This window comes from Capra hircus, chromosome 24, assembly GCF_001704415.2.
Source record: "Capra hircus breed San Clemente chromosome 24, ASM170441v1, whole genome shotgun sequence".
Classification (NCBI taxonomy): Eukaryota; Metazoa; Chordata; class Mammalia; order Artiodactyla; family Bovidae; genus Capra; species Capra hircus.
The window spans coordinates 33,202,258-33,224,834 of record NC_030831.1 but is presented as its reverse complement, the minus strand read 5'-3'; the positions used below and the strand labels follow the sequence as shown (position 1 = coordinate 33,224,834).

The 22,577-nt window shown below is 43.7% G+C and overlaps 1 protein-coding gene across 1 annotated transcript in view; it reads left to right on the top strand.

Moving 5' to 3' along the window:
• Positions 1 to 22,577, top strand: part of LAMA3 (laminin subunit alpha 3) — a 255,539-nt gene that overhangs the window by 56,708 nt on the left and 176,254 nt on the right. Inside the window, exons 3-8 of the mRNA XM_018039638.1 lie at positions 5,923 to 6,040; positions 7,085 to 7,203; positions 8,751 to 8,921; positions 13,267 to 13,358; positions 18,288 to 18,403; positions 22,150 to 22,268. Of these exons, the coding sequence (XP_017895127.1) occupies positions 5,923 to 6,040; positions 7,085 to 7,203; positions 8,751 to 8,921; positions 13,267 to 13,358; positions 18,288 to 18,403; positions 22,150 to 22,268 (735 nt within the window). The remainder of the gene's footprint in view (positions 1 to 5,922; positions 6,041 to 7,084; positions 7,204 to 8,750; positions 8,922 to 13,266; positions 13,359 to 18,287; positions 18,404 to 22,149; positions 22,269 to 22,577) is intronic.

Here is a 22,577-nt window from a genome sequence, read left to right as displayed (position 1 = left end):
TTTTGGATGTGACTTTTAATACATTTGCATAATATTTTACAATTTCACATGTCTCATTTAATAAATTTCATTTCGATTCAATGATATATATTAAGCGCCTGCTCTGAGGCAACAGGAGTGATTAAGACACGGAGATGTCAGTCTAGTGGGAATGTTATACGAAAACAGATATGTGACAGAGAGCTTAATGGTGGTTTTTAAAATGGAGAGTGTAAAATCTGCGTGAAGTAGATATTCTTGTCCCTCACCTATGTATTAAATATCTTTTATGATTGTTTTATATTATGATTTTATGGACAAGGAAATAAAATTGCAAAGTGCTTCAGTGATGGACTTAAGAGTCACAGGACTGGTGGGTCAGAGATTTGCTGCTGGAAATTGATTCTTCTCTGCCGTTAATAGCCCACTGCCGAAAACACTTTGGGGCTCACCTCTGTCTCTGTGTTGCCAACGGGTGCCCACCCCCTACCCCCCAAAGTAGGTGGTGACTGCACAACTTTAATATTCAGCCCTTCATTCGTGGCATTCATTGAACACCTACTGCCTGCGTCTGGGGAGGAATGAATAGATTCTGGGCTGTAGGAGCTGGAGTCTCAGAGGCTTCAGGGTGATGAGCATGAGGATCAGACAGGGCTGGCTCATCCCACCTGTTCTCCCTGAAGGCTTTTAAGTCAAAGTGCCTTGGGCCGAAGCTTTCCAGGTGGCTCAGTGGTAAAGAATCTGCTTGTCACTGCCAGAGACTCAGGTTTAATCCCTGGGTTGGGGGAAGAGCCCCTGGAAGAGAAAATGGCAACCCACTCCAGTATTCTTGCCTGCAGAATCCCATGGACAGAGGAGTTTGGTAAGTTGCAATCCATGGAGTTGTAAAGAATTGGACTGAGCATGCATGCTTTCTTATGATTATTATCTGCTTCATTAAAACATTGTTTAGGGATTTCCTTGGTGGTCCTATGGCTAAGACTTTACTCTCCCACTGCAGGGGGCCTGGGTTTGATCCTTGGTTGGGGAACTAGATGCCACATGCTGCAACTAAGAGTTTGCATGCCATAATTAAGACACTGTGCAGCCAAATAAATATATTTTTTAAAACTTTATTTAAAGGACTACTTTGTACCTCCACCTAAATGCTCTTCAGCAACATTCAAGCCATCTTAGCTTGTCTCATAAATACATGGAGAAAGAATGACAACTCAATCCTTCTCGGTTACTTTTCCCTCTTTACTTTATCTCCCAAATGTTATTTCTTCAAAAATGCACAAAGTGGCCTTCTCTTTTATGCTTCGAGTGACTTCGAAAGCCTGGCGCTTTCTCGTTTCACCAAGGGCCCTCCTTTACATCCGTGAGTCTCAAGTGTCGCTCATGCTGCTTTGAAGTGTTTTGAGTGATCAAAGAGCAATCATAAGTAACTGATAACTCGGGTTAACAGAAGGCGCCATTTAGAAGGCACAGCATTTAAAACTATCAAGTAGAAGAGAACAAGTCCCCGCCTGTTGGCGTAACGTACGTGAACCCACTGTGAACCCACTCTGGAGGCTGCCTCTCAGTGCCATCTAGAATCTGTACATTCAGGGGAAGTTGGCGGCCACGCAGGAGAGCTTGGCAGGAAGCCTCTGCAAGTTGAACCGCAGTGGTGGGGAGAGAGAAGCAGTCTGTCAGTGCAGACTCAGAAGGAATGAAATGTGGCCTCCCAGTGTCTGGGCACAGAAACAGGTGCTGAGGCATCTCAGAATTAAGTGCCTAAGATAAAGATGGGAGGGAAACATTTGGAGTGGAAAGTCCTGTTGATACATGGTGGAATCCCAGGACTTATTGAGCTATATCTTCATGGAAGGCTCAGGGAATACTGTGGTATGTCTTCCCTTGCTAGATGTGGGATTTTTTAATTTTTACTTTTTAAAATCTTATGGCCGGACCACTCAGTGTGTGGAATCTTAGTACCTTGGTGTGGTGGTGGTTTAGTTGCTAAGTCATGTCTGACTCTTGCAATCCAGTGGACTATAGCCTGCTAAGCTCCTCTGTCCATGGATTCTCCAGGCAAGAATACTGGAATGGGTTGCCATTTCTTTCTCCAGAGGATCTTCCCGACCCAGGAATCGAACCCTGGTCTTCCTGTATTGCAGGCAGATTCTTTACCAACTGAGCTATGAGGGAAGCCCTTATAGTTCTTATTTTCTTGACTAGGAATAAAACCCATGCTCCCTGCATTCGCAGATCAGAGTCCTAACCACTGGACAGCTAGGGAATTCCCTCAGCGTCAGATTTTTAAATGCTATGCTGCTTTCAAGGAATCACGCATTATCTCAGAGTAGGATGAAGCAAAACAAAGAGAGGTTCCCTCTGAACCACCAACACTATTTCATTGATGAGAATTTGTGGTAGCAGAAAGTGCAGCTTTGGAAAACCAATGCACTCAAATATCCATCAAGATGTATTATCACATAGCTCCCTTCCTCCTGGCTCCCTATAATGGAATCTTAGCCTGTTTGGAAATAATGATGTTTAGAGCTTCTTTGACAGTTATTTCCCTCAGGATGAAACAGATCAAATATAAGGATTGATCAGGTTTGGTGGCATTGCTAACTATCAGTGAGTAGAATATACAGAAGTACTGGATTTTTACACCTGCAAAATGTGGGCGCGTTGCTTCACCTCTCAGAGTCACAGTTTCCTCTTATGTAAAGTGGAATTAATGAAATTTCACTTTTGAGAATATTTGTGACATGCTTAACATATATGGTACCTAGAATATAGTAACCATTAAATCATACACTATAAATAAATAGGGTCTTAGGGGGGCATGCTATGATTATAGTATTTTCATGGAAGAGATTAAGAATGTTTAAATTATTATTCTGTCCTGAAATGTTTCATTTGTTTTCTCTCTTTCTCGCATATCTAAACGCAGTCTTCTCTTGAGGTGATCTGAGAGATGTGCCCCCTTTTTTTGTTTGGTTGTGCTGATGGCATGTGGGATCTTAGTTCTCAGACCAGGGGTCAAACTCCCACCCCCTGCATTGGCAGCACGGAGTCCTAACCACTGGACCACCAGGGAAGTCCCAAGATGTGTAGTTTTTAAGGGAAATATATCTGTTCTGATTCTTCAAACTGGGAGTTTTCAGATTTCCCATGAATTCCTTCAATATGTAATAATGGTACATGTCTTCTGGGATTTACTTCTTCTATCTTTAGGGCTTGCTTTATGGTTTTTAGAGTACCTTACCATTCTGAATTAGTTGTTCTCCATGAGACTGGATCATTTTTTCCAAGGATGGGTAGACAATCTGAGAATGTTAATCTGAACCCACGGAAGCAGATTTTCCAAGATCAAAGAACAAGTGTTTGGGACTAAACCAACTGAATTTAGGTTTTCTGTAATTGGTATGACAGTTCTTCCTTCCACAGAAATGGAAGAAATCGGACATCTTAGAGTGAAGGATAGTCTGTGACCAAGAGTGGAGATGACACAGGAGACAAAGTGTGGTTGAGAACCTGTGTGGTTCCTGAGACCTTTCAGGAAGGTCCCCAAGCTAGGAGGTCCTTTTTCCTATTATGGATTTATGTGAGGCCAAATTTTCTTCCAGTACTTCAACCAAAACATATTACAACAAGTATGAGAATCCAGCTGTCTTCTATGAAGGCAGACCCATTCAAAAAGATCTTAAGAATGTAAATTAAAGCCACTGTTTTCACTATAATTTTTTATGCTTTGAAAAATATGTGGTATTTTGCATAAAATATGGTATTTATGTTAACATGTAATGGTTTATTATTTTAAATGCATTAATAATAAATATTTTAAATTTTTCTCAGCTTTAATTTTTAATATGGTCCTTATTAATTAACAGTCATAACCCACTTAAAGAAAAGCTTTTTGAGGTCCTCAATAATTTTAAAAATGTTAAGGTGTTCTGAGACTAAAATTTGAGAATCATCATCCTAGAAATTTTGACTTTGATATTGAGTTTAGAACATTTACAATTAGCTAGTAGTTCTGAGTGGAGAAGGCAATGGCACCCCACTCCGGTACTCTTGCCTGGAAAATCCCATGGACGGAGGAGCCTGGTGGGCTGCAGTCCGTGGGGCTGCTAAGAGTCGGACTCGACTGAGCGACTTCACTTTCACTTTTCACTTTCATGCATTGGAGAAGGAAATGGCAACCCACTCCAGTGTTCTTGCCTGGAGAATCCCAGGGATGGGGGAGCCTGGTGGGCTGCCATCTATGGGGTGGCACAGAGTCAGACACGACTGAAGCGACTTAGCAGCAGCAGCAGTAGTTCTGAGACTTTAAAAAAAATGACACCTACCATACTATTGTATGTGAACAATATAAAAATGAAATCCCTTGTTTTTTTCCCACCCTGTAAGGAGTAAAAGGGTCCCACGGGGTCTGAATACTGCCTCCCTCCCTAACTAGTTGAACTCATTATCAAAATGGCTCTACTGGCCTAGTTAATAAGGTGGCAGAGTCCTCTTTTTTTTTCTGCTCAAGGTCCCACAGTTAATCAGTGGTGAAGTTAGGACTTGAAAACTAGTGGTCCAGTTTCATGGTCCATTCTACTGATAGTTGTGGAAGCCCACTCCAGAAAGCCACAGTGCTGAGTGCTTTATGGTATCCTATTCACTCCCAGCGAGAACCTGTGAGAAAATTATAATTGTTTAAGAGATGAGCAAAGCAAGGCTGCTGCTGCTGCTGCTGCTAGGTCACTTCAGTCATGTCCGACTCTGTGTGACCCCATAGACGGCAGCCCACCAGGCTCCCCCGTCCCTGGGATTCTCCAGGCAAGAACACTGGAGTGGGTAAAAGCAAGGCTAAATGGTGGTAATCTTGTCCATGGTTATGCTCCTATTAAGATGCAGCTATACCAAAATAATAAATCTGTATGCATCAAAGGACTAATATATGGAGATTATTAGGCTGTTTTTTAATCTAAGCCCAGATCCTTCCTGTTCTCTTGCACTTCAAGCCTTGTTGCATTTATGCCCTCATCAGTTTGCCTGATTCTGGCAGGTCCATTTGCCTGCTAAATAAATTTACTCTATCAAATAGGGCTGGCAGAGTTCTCTTCTCAAAGTCGTTGTTGAATCTGTCCCCTGGGGTTGGGGAGTATGGGGGGTGGGGATAATCCTCACTCATTAACACGTTAGCATATTTAACACCTGTGTTCCTCATCATCCTAGGCTGTTTGATAAACACATAGATTCTCAGGGTTCACAGGTAAGCCAGATGAGTTTTGAGGGAAGGGGCATGAGTAGCCCGCAAGGACTCCTGGCGTCCATCACCGAGGCATGCTGGGATTCTAGGGTGGGAGGCTAAAGAATCTGGACCAACGCTGCACTTCATCCCTTTCATACCTTGGCATTGTCGTGGCTGTGGCCAAAGAGTGATGATGATGAATAAGAAGATCAACGAAAGGGAGAGAAATCAGGAGAAGAGGTGATGAGTGGAGATGACACAGGAGTTGGAGATGCTCCTCTCTACCCTGCAGCTGCTCAGGTCTCATCCTGCAGCCATGAGCTCTCCAAGACCTGGACCAGGGCTGGGTCACTCCTGGGAGACGCTTAGGGCTGTACTGTCTTCTCCAGGTCTTGGAAGAGCTTAGCACATGATGACTGGTTGTTGGACATCAGACATCTCTGAATGTACAAACTTGAAGATGCCGTGTAGGCTGGTTGAAATTCAAGGGTATAATGATTAAGATGTGGCAAAGATTAATGTCTCGATTCAGTGGAGGAAGAAAAATGATGACTTAGGGTGTGAAAATGTTAAGCTGGAGAGGTCCAGTCAGCAGTTAGAAGTGGGGCCTGGATCTCAGGAGGGGCGTGGCTAGATGTGTCAGCGTGGGAACCACCATCCCATAGAGACAGTGAAGGGTTTGGATAGACAAGGTGAGTTGAATAACTGTTTATCTTTTGCTCTATCAGCTTTTCCAGGTGGCCTATGTTTTAATCAAATTTGCAAATTCTCCTCGCCCTGATCTTTGGGTCTTGGAAAGATCTGTTGACTTTGGAAGCACCTACTCACCTTGGCAATATTTTGCTCGTAAGTAGTCTTACCTACCATGTTATGAGGGGTTTGAATTATTTACAGCAGATCGAGACTGTGGGTTTAACTAGAAAGTTAACCTTTCAGTGTGGGGCATCAGGGGCTGGTCTGTTTTAACTTTCTAGCTTACCCTCAGAACATCCACTTCTCAAGCATGTGTGCATGAGTACCAGGGGTACACATGTATAACTGGGGTTGAAACACCTTTTATGATAATGGTTCTTGCTACTATTCAGGGCGAAGCAGTGTATCTATAGGGCTTCCCAGGTGGCGCTTGTGGTAGAGAACTTGGCTGCCAATGCAGGAGACATAAGACATGTGGGTTTGATCCCTGGGTCAGGAGGATCCCCTGGAGGAGGGCATGGTAACCCACTCCAGTATTCTTGCCTGAAGAATCCCATGGACAGAGGAGCCTGATGGGCTGCAGTCCTTGGGGTCACAAAGACTTGGGGCACTACTGAAGCGACTTAGCATGCATGTACACAGTGTATCTGTAACTGGGCCAGAGCTTCGTTCCATTTCCTTTTATGTAGATCTAGGAAGTAAGTTCCATCTTTATGGATCCTGCCTTTTCACGTTACTTACCTTGACCTTGTCATCTTCACTAATGAAGAATGTCTGAGTCTCTGAACCCTATGATGAATTGAAGTGGACCGGAATCTTGCTATAAACGCATTGGGCTTTCCAGGAATGCTCCTTAGAGGGTAAACTTGTCTAAGGAAGAGTGAAGATTTAGAATGAAATCTTCAGACTATTCCTGTTGAAAGTTGCAACATGGCTTTCAGTGGCCTATATATATATATTTTTTTTAATAAATTTATTTATTTTAATTGGAGGTTAGTGGCCAGTATTTAAGTGGCCTGAAATGGCTTGGTTTTTCTTTCATGAATTAAGGATTCCATTCTAAGATTACATCTAAATATCTTAAATGCTTCTCTGGTCTTTCCCTTTTTGTGTATTTTCTTAAGGAAACATAAGATTTCTTAAGAAATTTAAAAGAGGACAATATTTTATTGTACAATATTAATATTTCCTTCTCAGATTCTAAAGTAGACTGTTTGGAACAGTTTGGGCAGGAAGCAAACAGGGCTGTCACCCGAGATGATGATGTACTTTGTACTACGGAATATTCCCGGATTGTGCCATTGGAAAATGGTGAGGTAAGTAGCTTTGGGAGGCCTTGAGAGATAAGACTTAAATATGAACATGAAGATGCACATTTTTTTATAACTGTGAATCTTGCATTTTCGAGCAAATTTAACATAGATGGAAAGAAACCACGTTGAAAATGCCCAGACTGAGTTGCTGGAAGTTCTTTTTTTTTTTTTTTAAATTGAACTATAATTGACAGTGGAAATTCTATTTGAGGTCTTTGATTTTTTTCTTGGGAAGTCAAGATTCTGACTCCAAGGCCCATAGGTCTTAGATTCTCTTTTCTGTTGGAATATTTAAAAAGTGGATCACTGATGATTGTGGTGAAGACCCCTCCCACTGCTTCACAAACACCTTGTCTCCTGTAGGAGTAGGGGGATGAAGGGGTGGTGGCAGAGCTAAGCCTGATCCTTTTTTGGCAGGATCGGTGTCATTTGTTGGGGAGGGTTGCATGTCTTCCTTGCGAAGTCAGCCAGGCTATTGTTAGGGAAGATGAGAAAATAGTGTGGTGGGAATCAGAGAAGAATTCCATGGAGTGAGTTTCAAGTGAGCGTCTTTGAAGGGTGTCAGTCTCATTCTCCTTAGGGAGGGAGATCTTTCTTGAGCAGCTGTATCCAGTATCTTCCGGTGATGGGTCAGTGGTTCATGTCTTAATAAATGGTTGGGGCTTGGACTTCATCTCCTCAAGCTTTAAAACAAAACTTGGGTGGTCCAGTGGTAAAGAATTCACTTGCCAATGCAGGGGACATGGGTGTGATCTCTGGTCTGGGAAGATTTCACATGCCCCAGGCCAACTAAGCCTGCACGCTGCAACTACTGAGCCCACACTGCAGAGCATGTGCTTTGCAACAAAAGAAGCTGCTGCAGTGAGAAGCCCTCATACCACAGCTAGGGAATAACCCCCGCTCACCGCAACTAGAGAAAGCCCACGTGCAGCAACAAAGAAGCAGTGCAGTCATAAATAACTAAATTTAAAAATATAAAAAAATAAAAGCAAAACCTGGGTTTTGAATAGATTTCTTTGTCCCCTTCACTGTTTATATCCAGAGACTTCCTTTTTTCAACCTCATATAGGTTTTTAGCTTCCTTTCTTTGATGCAGCTTGCAAAAAATGTTTCCTTATTTTCATAGATTTTAACATTATACTTTGAACATCTCATAGTGTTTATAGCTCCATAACATGGATACAGCAAAGGGTTTGTGAATGGAAATGATTTACAGAACCCAAGAGCCCAGGTTTTGAAACATCAAATGACTCAAAGAAACCAAGAGTTTTGGAGCTTTATTGTGTGTGTGCTAAATCACTTTAGTCATGTCTGACTCTTTGTGGACTGTAGCCCACCAGGCTCCTCTGTCCCTGGGATTCTCCAGGCAAGAATACTAGAGCGGGTTGCCATGCCCTCCTCCAGGGGATCTTCCCGACCCAGGGATTGAACCTGCATTTCTTACATCTCCTGCATTGGCAGGTAGGTTCTTTACCACTAGCGCCACCTGGGAAATCTTTGATAAAAGGACTTTTTCTCTCCTCTATGTGTGTGTGTGGTGGTCCTTTTAGGTTGTGGTGTCCTTAATAAATGGTCGACCAGGTGCAAAAAATTTTACTTTCTCTCACGCCCTGAGGGAATTCACCAAGGCCACAAACATCCGCCTACGTTTTCTCCGAACCAACACCCTTCTTGGACACCTCATCTCCAAAGCACAGAGAGATCCAACCGTCACCCGGCGGGTGAGTAGCACTCTTCAGTGCCAGGACAGCAGCTTTTGGTACTTTGTTTGCTTGTTGAATTCATTGCCTCCAACTCTTTCAAGTAAGCTTTTCTTTTTTTTTTTTTTTTTTTTCCAAATTGGAGTTTAGTTGCTTTATAACGGTGTGTTAGTTTCTGCTGTGCAGCCAAGTGGATCAGTTTTATATGTACATAATGCCCTGTTTTTTAGATTTCCTTCCTATTTAGGTCATCACAGAGCATTGAGTAATGTTCCCTGCGTGCTATAGTAGTTCTCATAGTTACCTGCTGCTGCTGCTAAGTCGCTTCAGTCGTGTCCAACTCTGTGTGACCCCATAGACAGCAGCCCACCACGCTCCCCCGTCCCTGGAATTCTCCAGGCAAGAACACTGGAGTGGGTTGCCATTTCCTTCTCCAGTGCATGAAAGTGAAAAGTGAAAGTGAAGTCGCTCAGTCGTGTCCGACTCTTTGTGACCCCATGGATTGCAGTCCACCAGGCTCCTCCATCCATGGGATTTTCCAGGCAGAAGTCCTGGAGTGGGGTGCCATCACCTTCTCTGCTCATAGTTACCTAGTAGCATATATATGTTAATCCCAATCTCCCAATTCATCCCACCTCCCCTTCCCCCTTGGATGTTCATATGTTTGTTCTCTACATCTGTGCTTTCAAGTAAACTTTACAGCCAGTAATGTCAGAGAAGATGTTCTTGTCTGAAATATGAGATGCAGTTTAGAAGTTTGGCTGTTAAAAATGAATCATCATATTCAAAGAGGATGAAAGGCAAAAGATGTCAGCCATCCTGGTATTAGTCTGCTGTTATAACAAATAGTCCTCAAGTGTCAGAAATGAATACAATAAAAGTTTAGTTTTTGCTCATGTCACAGTCTGATATGGGGTCATCGTATGAGATCAGTTCCACATGGTCATTCAGGGACCCAGGCTGTTTCTGTGTAGAGCCACAGCCATCCTAGGATGTCAGACCCCAGGTCTTCCTCACATTCTCTGCACCTGGTCAGCTGATGAGGGAAAAGAGAGAGAGCATAGCGAGGACGAGTCTCCTAACCACACAGCTCACTGCCATTGGCAGGAACTGGCTGTGGGACCCGTTGGACGTGCAGGAGGCTGGGTAATGTGATGGAGAAAAGCGAGGGGTACAGGCATTGGTGAACATCAGTACTCCCTGCTCATGTTAGGTGGCCATCCCTCACTCTGTGTCAGGACAGTCCCCTGACTCCTGGGCACAGACGGTACCAGCAGAATAAATATCCCTAGTTCATTCTCCTCCCATCCTCTGATCCCCTCCCTGGGCCTCCCAGTGGTCAAATCTAGCAGGAGGCCGAAGGGAAAGAGACCCTTGTCATCCCATAAAGTTCGGCCCCTAGGCAAAGTGCAGGATGGAGAGGGGTGCATGGTGGACTTGGGAGGGTGAATGGAAGATGCCAGCTCTATTTTATCGAGTCTGGCTTCTTATGTAGGTAAGTCAGAGGGCCGGGAAAGGAAGGGAGAGAGAAAACTCAAGCTTCGCTGCAGTTTTGAGTTTTCTGAAAAGGCCAGTCCTCTGGAGTGTGGGTGGCCTGTTTCCTACAATTTCAGCCCCCTTAGCTGCCTGTGAGCTGCTGTACGTGGGAACTACAGCTGGATCCAAGGGTGGAATTTACAAGGGAATCCGGGGTTTTCTGATCAACTATAGCCAGACTGTTTCCATTCCTCTGCATTTGGAGCCTCACCACAGATGTCCTCAGCACATTTTGTGTGTGTGTGTGTGTCTTTTTGAGGGTTGTAAGGATACTCCCATGTATGTAGATTTCTTTTCACTTAGGTGAATGTAGTCTTCTCTATTAAGTAATTTTTAATTGGAGTGTAATTGGTTTACCATGTTGTTTCTGCTGTACAATGAAGTGAATCAGCTGTATGTATACATACATCCCCTCCCTCTGGGACCTCCCTCCCACCCCCCATCCCACCCCTCTAGGTCATCACAGGGCTCTAAGTTGAGTTCCCTAGTATACGGCAGCTTCCCACCACCTGTCTGTTTTACACCCAGTAGTGTATATATCTGGAGAAGGCATTGGCAACCCACTCCAGTATTCTTGCCTGGAGAATCCCAGGGATGGGGGGGCCTGGTGGGCGGTCTATGGGGTCGCACAGAGTCAGACACGACTGAAGTGACTTAGCAGCAGCAGTGTATATATGTCAGTCCTCCTCTCCAAATTCTTCCCACCCTCCCGTTCCCACACTGTGTCCACATTGGAGTCTCTATTCCAAAAGTCCCTGGGCAGATGAATGGATAAAGAAGATGTGGTACACGTATACAATGGGGCATCACTCAGCCATTAAAAGGAACAAATTGGGTCATTTGTAGAGACGTGGGTGGGTCTAGACTTTGTCATACAGAGTGAAGTAAGTCAGAAAGAGGAAAACAAACATTGTATGTTAACACATATATGTGGAACCTGGAAGAATGCTACAAGGGAACCAAGTAGTTTTTTATGGCGTGCACCGCATATATAACCCCCCCTCCCCCAGTCTAGGTTGCTTCTTTAAGTCGAGGAGCCCAGAATACCAGCTGCTCTGTTACACGTATCGCGTATGCAGCTGAGTGAAGGCAGATGGCGGGCTTCCCTCTTGCCACTGCTGCCCTGACCCGTGTGCAGAGAGAAACTCCTGTGGTGAAAGCTTCTGAGTGTGCACTTGTCTCAGAAAGCTCTCCAATGCTGCATTTATCTGTATTGAGAAGAGGGGCTGTTAATGTCTTCAGACTAAGTAAGACATGGCCAGGAAGCTAAGACACCGCACAGCTTTTAGTGAGGGGATGGGAACAGAGCCCCAACTTGGAGTGAGTAGGGAGGTTTAGGATGACTAACCTCAGCGACAGCTAACAGATACAAAGCACCTCTTGTCCTTGTGCGTTCAAAGACTTCCTAACAGATATTCTCGCTGGTGACATCACCTCAGTGAGAAAGATTATTTACACCCCTGACCCCCGAATTCCTTACTGAATCCTGTGCATCTCCAGCCAAGGGAAGGAAGGGAGCTGGCAGTTGGTGCCACCCATTGTCATGAATGGAGAGACCCCCGCCATGCTGGAGACATGCCCTGTCCGTGAGATGGCCACCCACATGGCTGGACTGGTTTAGGGGGCGAGCCTCAGCTGGGTCTGTAGCTATCTGGCCTTTTGGAGCTTGAACCTCCGCCTGTGGCTTTATTCAGCCTGCCATAGGCAAGCGGACGTCCATAGCTGCTGGTGGGCCCTGGCACTCTCAGCGCTGTATCTAATCCATTTTGGTGAATATTGTTCTCCTTTCCTGGAACCTGCACACAGTTGGTGCCAGATGTTTGATACAAAATTATAATTTTGGTAAACAGATAATGTGAAGTATATTGTGCACTATGTGGAAGTCAACTTTATATTAAAAAAAAGAGAGAAGCTGGGAAGCGGGCAATCCCTTTCCCAAAGGCTATAGGGTGTGCTTCTTTTTCCAAGGTAATGTCTTTTCAAGCATTTAAAGCATTTATTTAGAAACTTTTCAAAGTTCAGTTTTATTTTTAAAGATTTTTTTAAATGTGGACTATTTTTAAAGTCTTCACTAAATTTGTTACAGTATTGTTTCTGTTTTATGTTTTGGCTTTTCAGTCCTGAAGCATGTGGTATCTTAGCTCCCCAATCAGGGATCAAACCTGTGCCCCCTGCATTGGAAGGTGAAGGCTTAACCACTGGACCACCAGGGAAGTTCCAGTTATTTTTTTTTATAATGTAACAAGTTTTGATCATTAGTCATGACAACTATACCATTTTTTTTTCATTTATTTTAATTTTTTTGTCTCTTGACCACATGGCATGTGGGATCTTAGTTCCCTGACCTGGAATTGAACCCACGTCCTCTGCATTGGAAGGCGGAGTCTTAACCACTGGACTGCCAGGGAAGTCCCAATTATTTTTTATAATGTAACAAGTGTAGTTCGTTAGTCGTGACAGCTGTACCATTTTATTTATCTGTTTTTATTTTTTTTTATCTTTTGACCACATGGCATGTGAGATCTTAGTTCCGCGATCAGGGATTGAACCCACGTCCCCTGTGTTGGCTGCACGGAGTCTTAAGCGCTGGACCGCCAGGGTATTTTATTTTTTTAAATGGACAGATTCAGCAGGGTGCTATTACATTTGATTGGGGAATGTATTTCTTTTGCAAGAAAAGTTACATCCAAACATGGCTCCCTTTTGTGCTGAGGGAGGCTTAGGAGACAGGATGGAAGGGAAGAGGGTCAGTTACAGGTGTGCATTAAAGATTAGTAAAGTCTGTGTTGGGACTTAGTAAAACTGACAGGTTCTGTTTTCTGCTCTATAGTATTATTACAGCATAAAGGATATCAGCATCGGTGGGCGGTGTGTTTGCAACGGCCATGCTGAAGTATGCAATGCAAACAATCCTGAAAAACTGTGAGTACCTTGTGTAGATTTTTTTAGCTTTCTATGAATGTCTAATTGTTTCAGTGGTGTTGGCATCCTATTAAATACTTCTAAGTTCCTTCCCTCGACAGGAATGTTTCAACGTCAACAGGAAGATGATGTGTGTGTCTCCTCTCCATCCCAACACCCCCTTTCCCACCCCGACTCCAGACGGTGCCCCAGGCAGCCACAGACAGTTGAGTGCAATTGGCAGGAGAAATGTTTGTCATCCCGGGTGTATGTTTTGAAATCCTTTTTCATCTTTAAAATTGTGGTACAATACATATAAAGTTTACCATCTTAGCCATTCTTAAGTGGGGGCGGTTTAAGTTCATTGGTGTTCAGTACGTTCACAGTTGTGCAGCCAACCTCCAGAACTCTCTTCACCGTGCAGAACTGAGGCTCTTTACACACCGCTGCATTCTGTCCTCTCACAGCCCCTGGCAACACCATTCTACTTTCTGTCTCTATGAATTTGTCTACTCTGAGTGTCTCATAGAAGACACAGTATTGTCTCTTTGTGACTGGTTTATTTCACTTAGTATGATGTCCTCGTAGCATGTGTCAGAATTTCCTTCCTTTTTAAGACTGAATAGTGTTTCATTATGTATACAACTGCATTTTGCTGACCCCTTCATCTGTTGATGGACACAGGTCACTGCCACCTTTTATCTGTCATGAATAATTCTGCTATGAACATCAGTGTAACTCTGGGCATAGTTCACGTATAACAAGATGCGTGTATCTCTAATGTTGTGTTCTGCAGTGTGTGGATGTTGCGTGTGCTGCTCTGCAGCATGTGTGTAAGTGTGGCCAGGTGTGCTCGGTCGTGTCCAGCTCTTTGTGACCCCATGGACTGTAGCCCGCCTGGCTCCTCTGTCCATGGGATTTTTCAGGCAAGAAGTCTGGAGTGGGTTTCCATTTCCTCCTCCAGGGGATCTTCCCAGTCAAGAGATCAAACCTGTGTCTCTCTGCAATTGTATGCACTCACATTAATCACTTCTAGAAGGATGCTCTGAAGAGCCAGAAATGACCAGATGCTAGATATAGTAATGTTTGTCTCTCAGTGTTTTAATTTAAAGTGTTCAATTCCCCATAGCAGCATTTACCGGGGGTACATTTTACTGTTAGTCAAGTTCAAGTTTGTGCATGGCTACACAATGCTAAGGCCTAGCTACAGGTTTGGGCAGAGGTGCCAGCTACCAGTGTACGTGGTAAGTTGGTGATGCCCTTCTGCCCAACTTGAAACAATCTCTAATGCTGTCAGCCCCCTTTCAGGGATCAGGTGGTACTCTCTGAAATAGCACTGTGAATCTATCAACCGACCAGTCCTTAATCAGTAAGGGTTTGCTTATTAATGATCAAATATCCCTGCCATGTAACCTCCTGAAAGGTTGGGCCCTCAGGCACTAGAAGCCGGATCAGGGAAGTCCAGAGTTGGAAGAGAAGGAGAAAAGAGTTCTCTGTAGGTCTCTGAGCCTGAGATAAAGTGGTGCCCTGTGGGAGAGGAGAGGAGGAGAAGTCATTGGAGAGAGGCTAAGCTTCCCGTTTGGATGAGCTGCTGGCCCTGTGGTCTTGGCAGACCTGCAGGGGCTCTGTACTCTGCAGTGAATTGTTCCCGGTGTGTGTCATTGGACAAAATACCTCTCCGTCCCTCAGTGAAAGGCTGAGTGCCACTGGTCTACATTAGCACAACTGCCTTGCCTCCCCATCTGCTGGTTGGCTTCTGCCCAACAGGCTGACCTGCACAGATGATTCATGGAAGGGGATTCAGTGACCTAACAGAGGGAGCCACAGCTGGGCAATCAGCAATCAAGTAGAACCCGTGGCAAGGCAAAAGAGGACTTTAATCAAGTTGTGGGTACAAGGCTGACTTTGATGTCCAGAAATGTGGAAGGATCATGGGTTTAATTCTGAGCTTCCTAGCAGTCAACTCAAAAAGGGAAACCTGTGCAGTTTCATATTTCATTATGATCATAATCTAAAAAGTATCAGTAGTATAGGAGAAGGCGAATGTTGACACTGGGGCCAGATGAGACCTGTACCTGGAGGTGGATGGAATGGTCATGAAGAGGATTCTCCAGTCAACAATATATTCAGTAACATCCTTCCAATAGGCACAGGGGTAAATTTTCTACATCAGTCATCAGCCTGGGCTGAGAGAGAATCAGCAAAAGCAATTATTTGGGGGTGGCGACATGATTCAGATAGGTTCCCAGCTCTCTCTTCTTCTTCTGTACTCAATATGGATCTCCCTGTAAGAGCAGTTGGGCACTCCGCTGGTGTTCCAATGGTAAAGAATCCACCTGCCAATGCAGGGGATGCAGGTTCGATCCCTGGTCAGGGAAGATTCCACGTGCCGAGGAGCAGCTAAGCCTGAGCATCTCGGCTGCTGAGCCTGCACTCTAGAGCCTGGGAGCTTCACCAAGAGAAGCCACTGCAATGAGAAGCCTGAGCATTGCAATAAAGAGGAGCCCCCGCCCGCCAGCACTAGAGAAAAGCCTGCACACGACAGTGAAGACCCTCTGCTGCCAAAAGCAAATACATTTTTTTTTTTTAAAGAGAGAGTAGTTGGACTCCACAATACCAGAAAAAGAAAAAAAAAAGAATAATAAGACTGTATGTTCTTTAAGCAGTTTGCCCTAAATGTTTGTTCAGTCCAGCTTAAGCAAATACCTCATTGGCAATGAGCTGAAAGTGCATCTCGGACCAAAACCCATTTGGACTCTAGGTGTTGTGTGCTGCCAGTTAAATCTGTGTCCATCTGCTTTAACAGGCAGCTGAGTTGGGAGAAGGATGATGCCTTTTCTTAGGAGAGTAACATTCCCATCTCCCCTGGGAAGGATTAATGGGATCCCCACAGGCACAGCCAAGAATTTTCTTAGACTCTGTTTTGAATACTCTTTCAAGCACAGATGAATGGAAGCTCAGAGCTTGGAGTTCTAATTCAGTGCCATGACTATAGCTATTTCATTTAAGCCTAGAAACATTTTAAGGCACGTCTATAGTGGAAAAGCTATGACAAACCTAGACATCGTATTAAAAAGCAGAGACATTAAAAAAAAAAAAAAAGCAGACAACACACCCCTTTGCCAACAAAGTTTCGTATAGTCAAAGCTATGGTTTTTCCAGTAATCATGGATGGATGTGAAAGTTGCGTCATAAAGAAGGCTGAGCACCAAAGAACTGATGCTTTCAAATTGTGGTGCTGGAGAAGACTCTTGAGAGTCCCTTGGACAGCAAGGATAGCAAACCAGTCAATTCAACCCTGAATGTTCATTGGAAGTGTTGTAGCCACGTGTTCCGGGAAATAAACTCACTCAGAAGGACAGTGCAGATAGTGGAATGCAGTTTATTACAGCGGTGGGCCCAAGGCAGAGTCTCCTCTTAGCCAAGGACCCCGACCAGTTTCTGTGAAACCTTATATACCCTAAGTGTACACGCTCAAACCCACCTCCCCAAATTCTCTGAAACTAGTCTGAACAAAGGAAAGATACAATCAAAGTTAACCTGTGATTTGTATGCCTTAAACCTGTGATTCGTATGCTTTAAGCCTAGGTCGTTAACAGTGGACAACTATCAGTAGGCCTGTAGTCATACCCCAATAAGCTTAATAGAATTTATGATTCTATTCGGTTACACAGATAATTAGGATATTCTTTTAGGCAACGGAGTGTCTAGGTATGAGCCCTGGGGCTCTTCCATCCGGAGGGGTCTGCTTTTCCAGTTGGTATGTCATTTCCATAGATACTGGGCTTATAGCTCAAAGTCCACAGTCTGTTCCAGGATGGAATCCTGCTTTCAAGAGCCTGTTCTGTCTGTTTCCTCCTTCAGAAGGACTGATGCTGAAACTGAAGCTCCAATAGTTTGGCCACCTGATGCGAAGAGCCGAGTCATTGGAAAAGACCCTGATGCTGGGAAAGATTGAGGGCAGGAGTACAAGAGGGTGACAGAGGGTGAGATGGTTGGATGACATCAACGACTCAATGGATGTGAATTTGAGCAAACTCCGGGAGATAGTGGAGGACAGAAAAGCCTGGAATGCTGCAGTCTATGGAGTCACAAGCTTCCCTGGTGGCTCAGATGGTAAAGCGTCAACCTGCGGGAGACCTGGGTTCAATCCCTGGGTCGGGAAGATCCCCTGGAGAAGGAAATGGCAACCCACTGCAGTACTCTTGCCTGGAAAATTCCATGGACTGAGGAGCCTGGTAGGCTGCATCCATGGGGTCACAAAGAGTCGGACACGATTGAGCAACTTCACTTTCACTTTCATGGAGTCACAAAGAGTCAGACATGACTTAGCAATTGGAAAACAACAAAATAGTTCTTTGAAATAGATTTTTTGTGTTTACCCCGTTGCCTTGCTGAGTAATCTGAGCTGTGGCCCAGTGATGGAGCTTTTTTTTGGAGCTGGACCCTTCAAGCAGGGTCCTCTGAGATGTTGTGAGTGACTGTCTCCTGCATTCTTTGTACCTCTGGGCCAGACACCAGGCTGAAAGTAAGAAATCTGACCCATCTCACAGGTGACTCTAGATTTTCATGAAGATGTTGATACTCCGCACACCTCAGTACCCTCAGCACTTGCTCCTGTGTCAATTTATCATTATATAAGGTGGTAGAGAAGAGCTGGGAGTTTGAAGTCAGACAAACTTCAGTTTGAAATCTGGCTCTCTGTTGACCATCTCCTGAGTTTCGGCAAATATTTAAATATCTCTGGATATTAGTGTCACCACCTGTAAAGTGGAGTTAATAAGCAGGATGGAAGGACTTGAAATAACATATGCAAAGTGCTTTGTTCTCATAGTCACGCAGTGGTACCATAGGTGACCATGATGACTCACTTTTTCACATGGGAGCAGCTGATCTTCAATTTAAAAAAAACAGCTTTTCAGTAATAGATCTGCTTTGTCATATGCCCAGGTTTCGGTGTGAATGCCAGCACAATACTTGCGGGGAGACGTGTGATCGCTGTTGCGCGGGGTACAGTCAGAGGCGTTGGCGGCCAGCCACGGGGAAGCAGAGCAATGAGTGTGAAGGTGAGCCCTGGAGGAGGGACCCTGGGGCGCAAGGCCCCGCCCATGACCCCCCTCCCTCATTTCTGCCTGAGGACTGAATGCATGCGTGCTCAGTTGCTTCAGTTGTGTCCAACTCTGTGCGACCTTATGGACTGTAGCCCGCCAGGCTTCTCTGTCCATGGGATTTCCCTGGCAAGTATATTGGAGTGGGTTGCCATGCCCTCCTCCAAGGAATCTTCCCAACCCAGGGATCGAACCCACGTCTCTTATGTCTCCATTGGCAGGTGGATTCTTCTAGTGCCACCTGGGAAGCCTGCTAAGGACTGAGGGCAGTGTTTTTCCTGTGCTCGTGAACAGGGCAGGATCATGTCAATCTCGGGAGTCGGAACTATCCATCCCAATGAGTAACTCACCGACTGGAGGTAGAAGTGCCCCACTCTAAATTCAGATAGAAATATGTGAATAAAAATAGCAACAATATTGACCATTAATATAAATATATATTAAACATTCACTGTATGCAAAGATTGGGCAGAGTGCTTTGGCAATTGGCCTCTCTTTTTAGCAATCTAAAATGCGATGCAGCCACTATTAAATTTTAAACCCTTACAGTTTCTTAGGATATGATACTGGATTGGAATCCTGATTTTTTTGAGGACCGACGTCCAGAGAAGGTGGTGAGGTTGATGTCTAAACAGAGAATTGGAAGCACTGAGGGAATAGGACTGAGGGGGATGTAGGGTGGAGGGGACCAGGGAAGGAAGGAAGAGAGGCTAGAGGCTGCTTTTAATTACGGGCACAATATAAAGCAAAAAAAAAAAAAAAAAAAGTGTTATTTTAACAAACAAGCCCTATGAGAGCCAACTAAAGATTTTCTTTTAAACCCATCTTCTTAGAAATTCACATATTTATTCCATTTGCTAGAAATTAGAAACATTTTTTAACTTGTCATTATTGACTTTGGAGATTGTGGCTTATTTTTTCCTGAATATTCTTAGCATTTGAAGATGAATTTGCTTTTATGAAATGACCAAAAGGTGTTTGGATCCAGGTTTGTTGAACTAGGGGGCTTCCATGGTGGCTCAGGCAGTAAAGAATCTGCCTGCAATGCAGGAGACCCAGGTTCGATCCTTGATTCAGGAAGATCCCCTCCTGGAGGAGGGCATGGCAACATACTCCAGTATTCTTGCCTGGAGAATTCCATGGACAGAGGAGCCTGGTAGGCTACAGGCCATGGGGTCCCAAAGAGTTGGACACAACTGAGTGACTAACACTTTCACTTTGTTGTTGTTGTTTTAACTAGATGGGTAAGAAAGCATTTTGGCCAAAAAATTCTTGTAACTGTTAAGAAATAAGACTGTGATTTCTGTAACCAGCAGAATTACTTAGAATGCATTTCTGATGAGAAGTTCCAAGCGAGATTTGAGAGATGCTAGCCTTGTTGGAAGGTATGGATGCTCTCTGGGGGAATGCTCAGGTGATCTCTAGGTCCAGGGTGTTACCTGGATGGCCATTCTCACTTGATAGTCAAAGCTAACAGGTTCCTTTTCATTGAATCCCCTACTTCTTATCCCTAGATAATAAGGCCAAAAAGAGGGAAAAGTAATAATCAAGGATCGTTTCTTTCAACACTTTCAGATGCTGGTTTAAAATAGTTTGATTGAGTAAATGTTATCACATAAACTCCAACACTGGTCATATGATTTGTTTTCCAGACTAATGGAACCCCTCAGTGAATGACATGCTTACTCCAACATGTTTGATGACTTTTAAATAATTTCCTTTCATAAGTTTTTAACTTTCTTACACTTGCCAAAATGGTTAAAAATTACAGGCTGCATGTGGAAATCAGACCTAGTAAGATATTTGTTAGATGCTGTCTAAATTCCCTGTGAGTTACTGCAATTCAAAATAAAGACCTCTGAAGAAATAACTGATGTAGTAAATAGAAATGCCTAAAAAAAAATCATGGCACCACTGAGGAAATGAAAATAAGAAAATGTTCAAGCTCTTAGAAACAGGATTAACTGGGGACTTCCCTGATGGTCCAGTGGTTAGAACTTCACCTTCCAATGCAGGGGGCTGTGAGTTGGCTTCCTGGTTGGGGAGCTAAGATCTGCATTCCTCAGGGCCAAAAAACCAAAACATAACACAGAAGCAATGCTGTAACATATTCAATAGAGACTTAAAAAAACAGGTTAATTTGGAATTCTAACTCAATCTTCTTCCCTAATAGATTTATCTGAGAACTTGATTAAAATATACAAATTCCTGGAAAGATAGAAAATTCAATCTAGGTGGAATGTAGTCAATATATATTCTACCTAAGAGACAAGAAGAATTTCACTTGTGTTAAATCTTTTTCATCTTGGCAATGATGAAAATCCTAAATGGGTTTAAACTATATTTTCTAATTTTATAAGTATCATATATTAATTGTAAATAATTTGGAAATTATTTCTTAAAGTAAAATCATTAATACTTTCATTACCCTAAGAGATCCACTATTAATATTTTGTTAGGTATTCTAGTATTTTTTCATACACACTTTAAATGCTCAAGAGTATATTATTTTATACAATTTTATATCTGGATCTTTTTCACTTAGTATTTAAAAATACTTTCCTGTATCATTAAAAACTCTTCGACATACTTTGTGATGGCACATGGTATAGTTATTCTTGAGTCAAGTGTATCTAAAAAGTGTTTGTTTTGTTGAGTCCTTACTGTGTGCAGGGTACCATGCTCTTATTACAAACGAAACATGAGCAGTGCTTGACTTCATAGAACTCAGTCAAGCAAATATACTGTTGTTTGCTTAGCCATTTCCCTGTGGTTGGATGTCAAGATTACTTCCATTTAATCACTGTTATAGATAAAGCTGAGATGAAAGGCTTAGAATGTTGACTGAGAGAATAGATTTTGGAGTCACAGAAAGACAAGTCAGGATTCTGCCTGTCTGACTTGTGAACTCTGTGAATGAATACTTCCCTTAACCTCTCTAAGCCTCAGTGTCCCCATCTGGGCTATGGACATCATCATACCTTCCCTAGAAAGTTATTATGTATATAAAATAAGATAATGCATGTAATGCTTTCCGTAGTGTATCAGGAACTCGGTTATTCTTGGCAGTAGGAGTAGTAGTAATATTCACTTTATGCAGCTTAACTGGCCTGTTGTAGTTCAGTCTTTATGACCCATATGACTCCATGAGCTGCAACATGCCAGGCTTCCCTGTCCATCACCGTCTCCTGCAGCTTGCTCAAACTCATGTCATTGAGTCAGTAATGCCATCCAACCATCTCCTCTGTCATCCCCTTCTCCTCCTGCCTTCGATCTTTCCCAGCATCAGGGTCTTTTCCAGTGAGTCAGCTCTTTGCATTAGGTGGCCAGAGTATTGGAGCTTCAGCTTCAGCACCAGTCCTTCCAATGAATATTCAGGGTTGATTTCCTTTAGGATTGACTGGTTTGATCTCCTTGGCATGTTGATTTATCTTAATTTGTTGTAATGACATATCTTATTTTTTTGAAAAGAGAAACTTTCTCCTAGTTAATATCAAACAAAAGAAAGTATAAATTGCATACGGTTGTAGGCTGATCTTTGTGTAAAAGTCTCTAGAATTTTCCACTCAGGGTATCCATGGTGTTCCACAGTGGACTTTCTTGTAGTTCAGTGGGCAGTAATCCTCTCAGAGCAGAGGGTGCGGGGGTTTACTGAGGCTCTCATAGTCACGATGCAGTACTAACTTAGAATACTCTTTCCTTAGCATGCAACTGCCATGGACACTCCACCGACTGTTACTATGATCCAGATGTGGAGAGGCAGCAGGCAAGCTTGAATATCCAAGGCCTCTATGCAGGTGGAGGGGTCTGCATTAACTGTCAGGTAAGGCACTATTTAAGTCAGCCTAGGAGATGAACATTGAGGAAGCCCTACCCTAAAACAATATCACCAGCTTCCCTGGTGGCTCAGTGGTAAAGAATCTGCCTGCCAGTGCAGGAGAGAGGGGATTGATCCCTAGTCCAGAAAGATAATGCATGTGCCACAGAGCAGTTAAGCCTGTGTACCACAACTATAGAGCCTGTGCTGTAGAGCCTGGGAGCTGCAACTATTGATGCTCGTGTGCCCCAGAGCCCATACTCCACAGAAGAAGCCACTGCAATGAGAAGCCTGGCACCATAGCTGGAGTGTAGC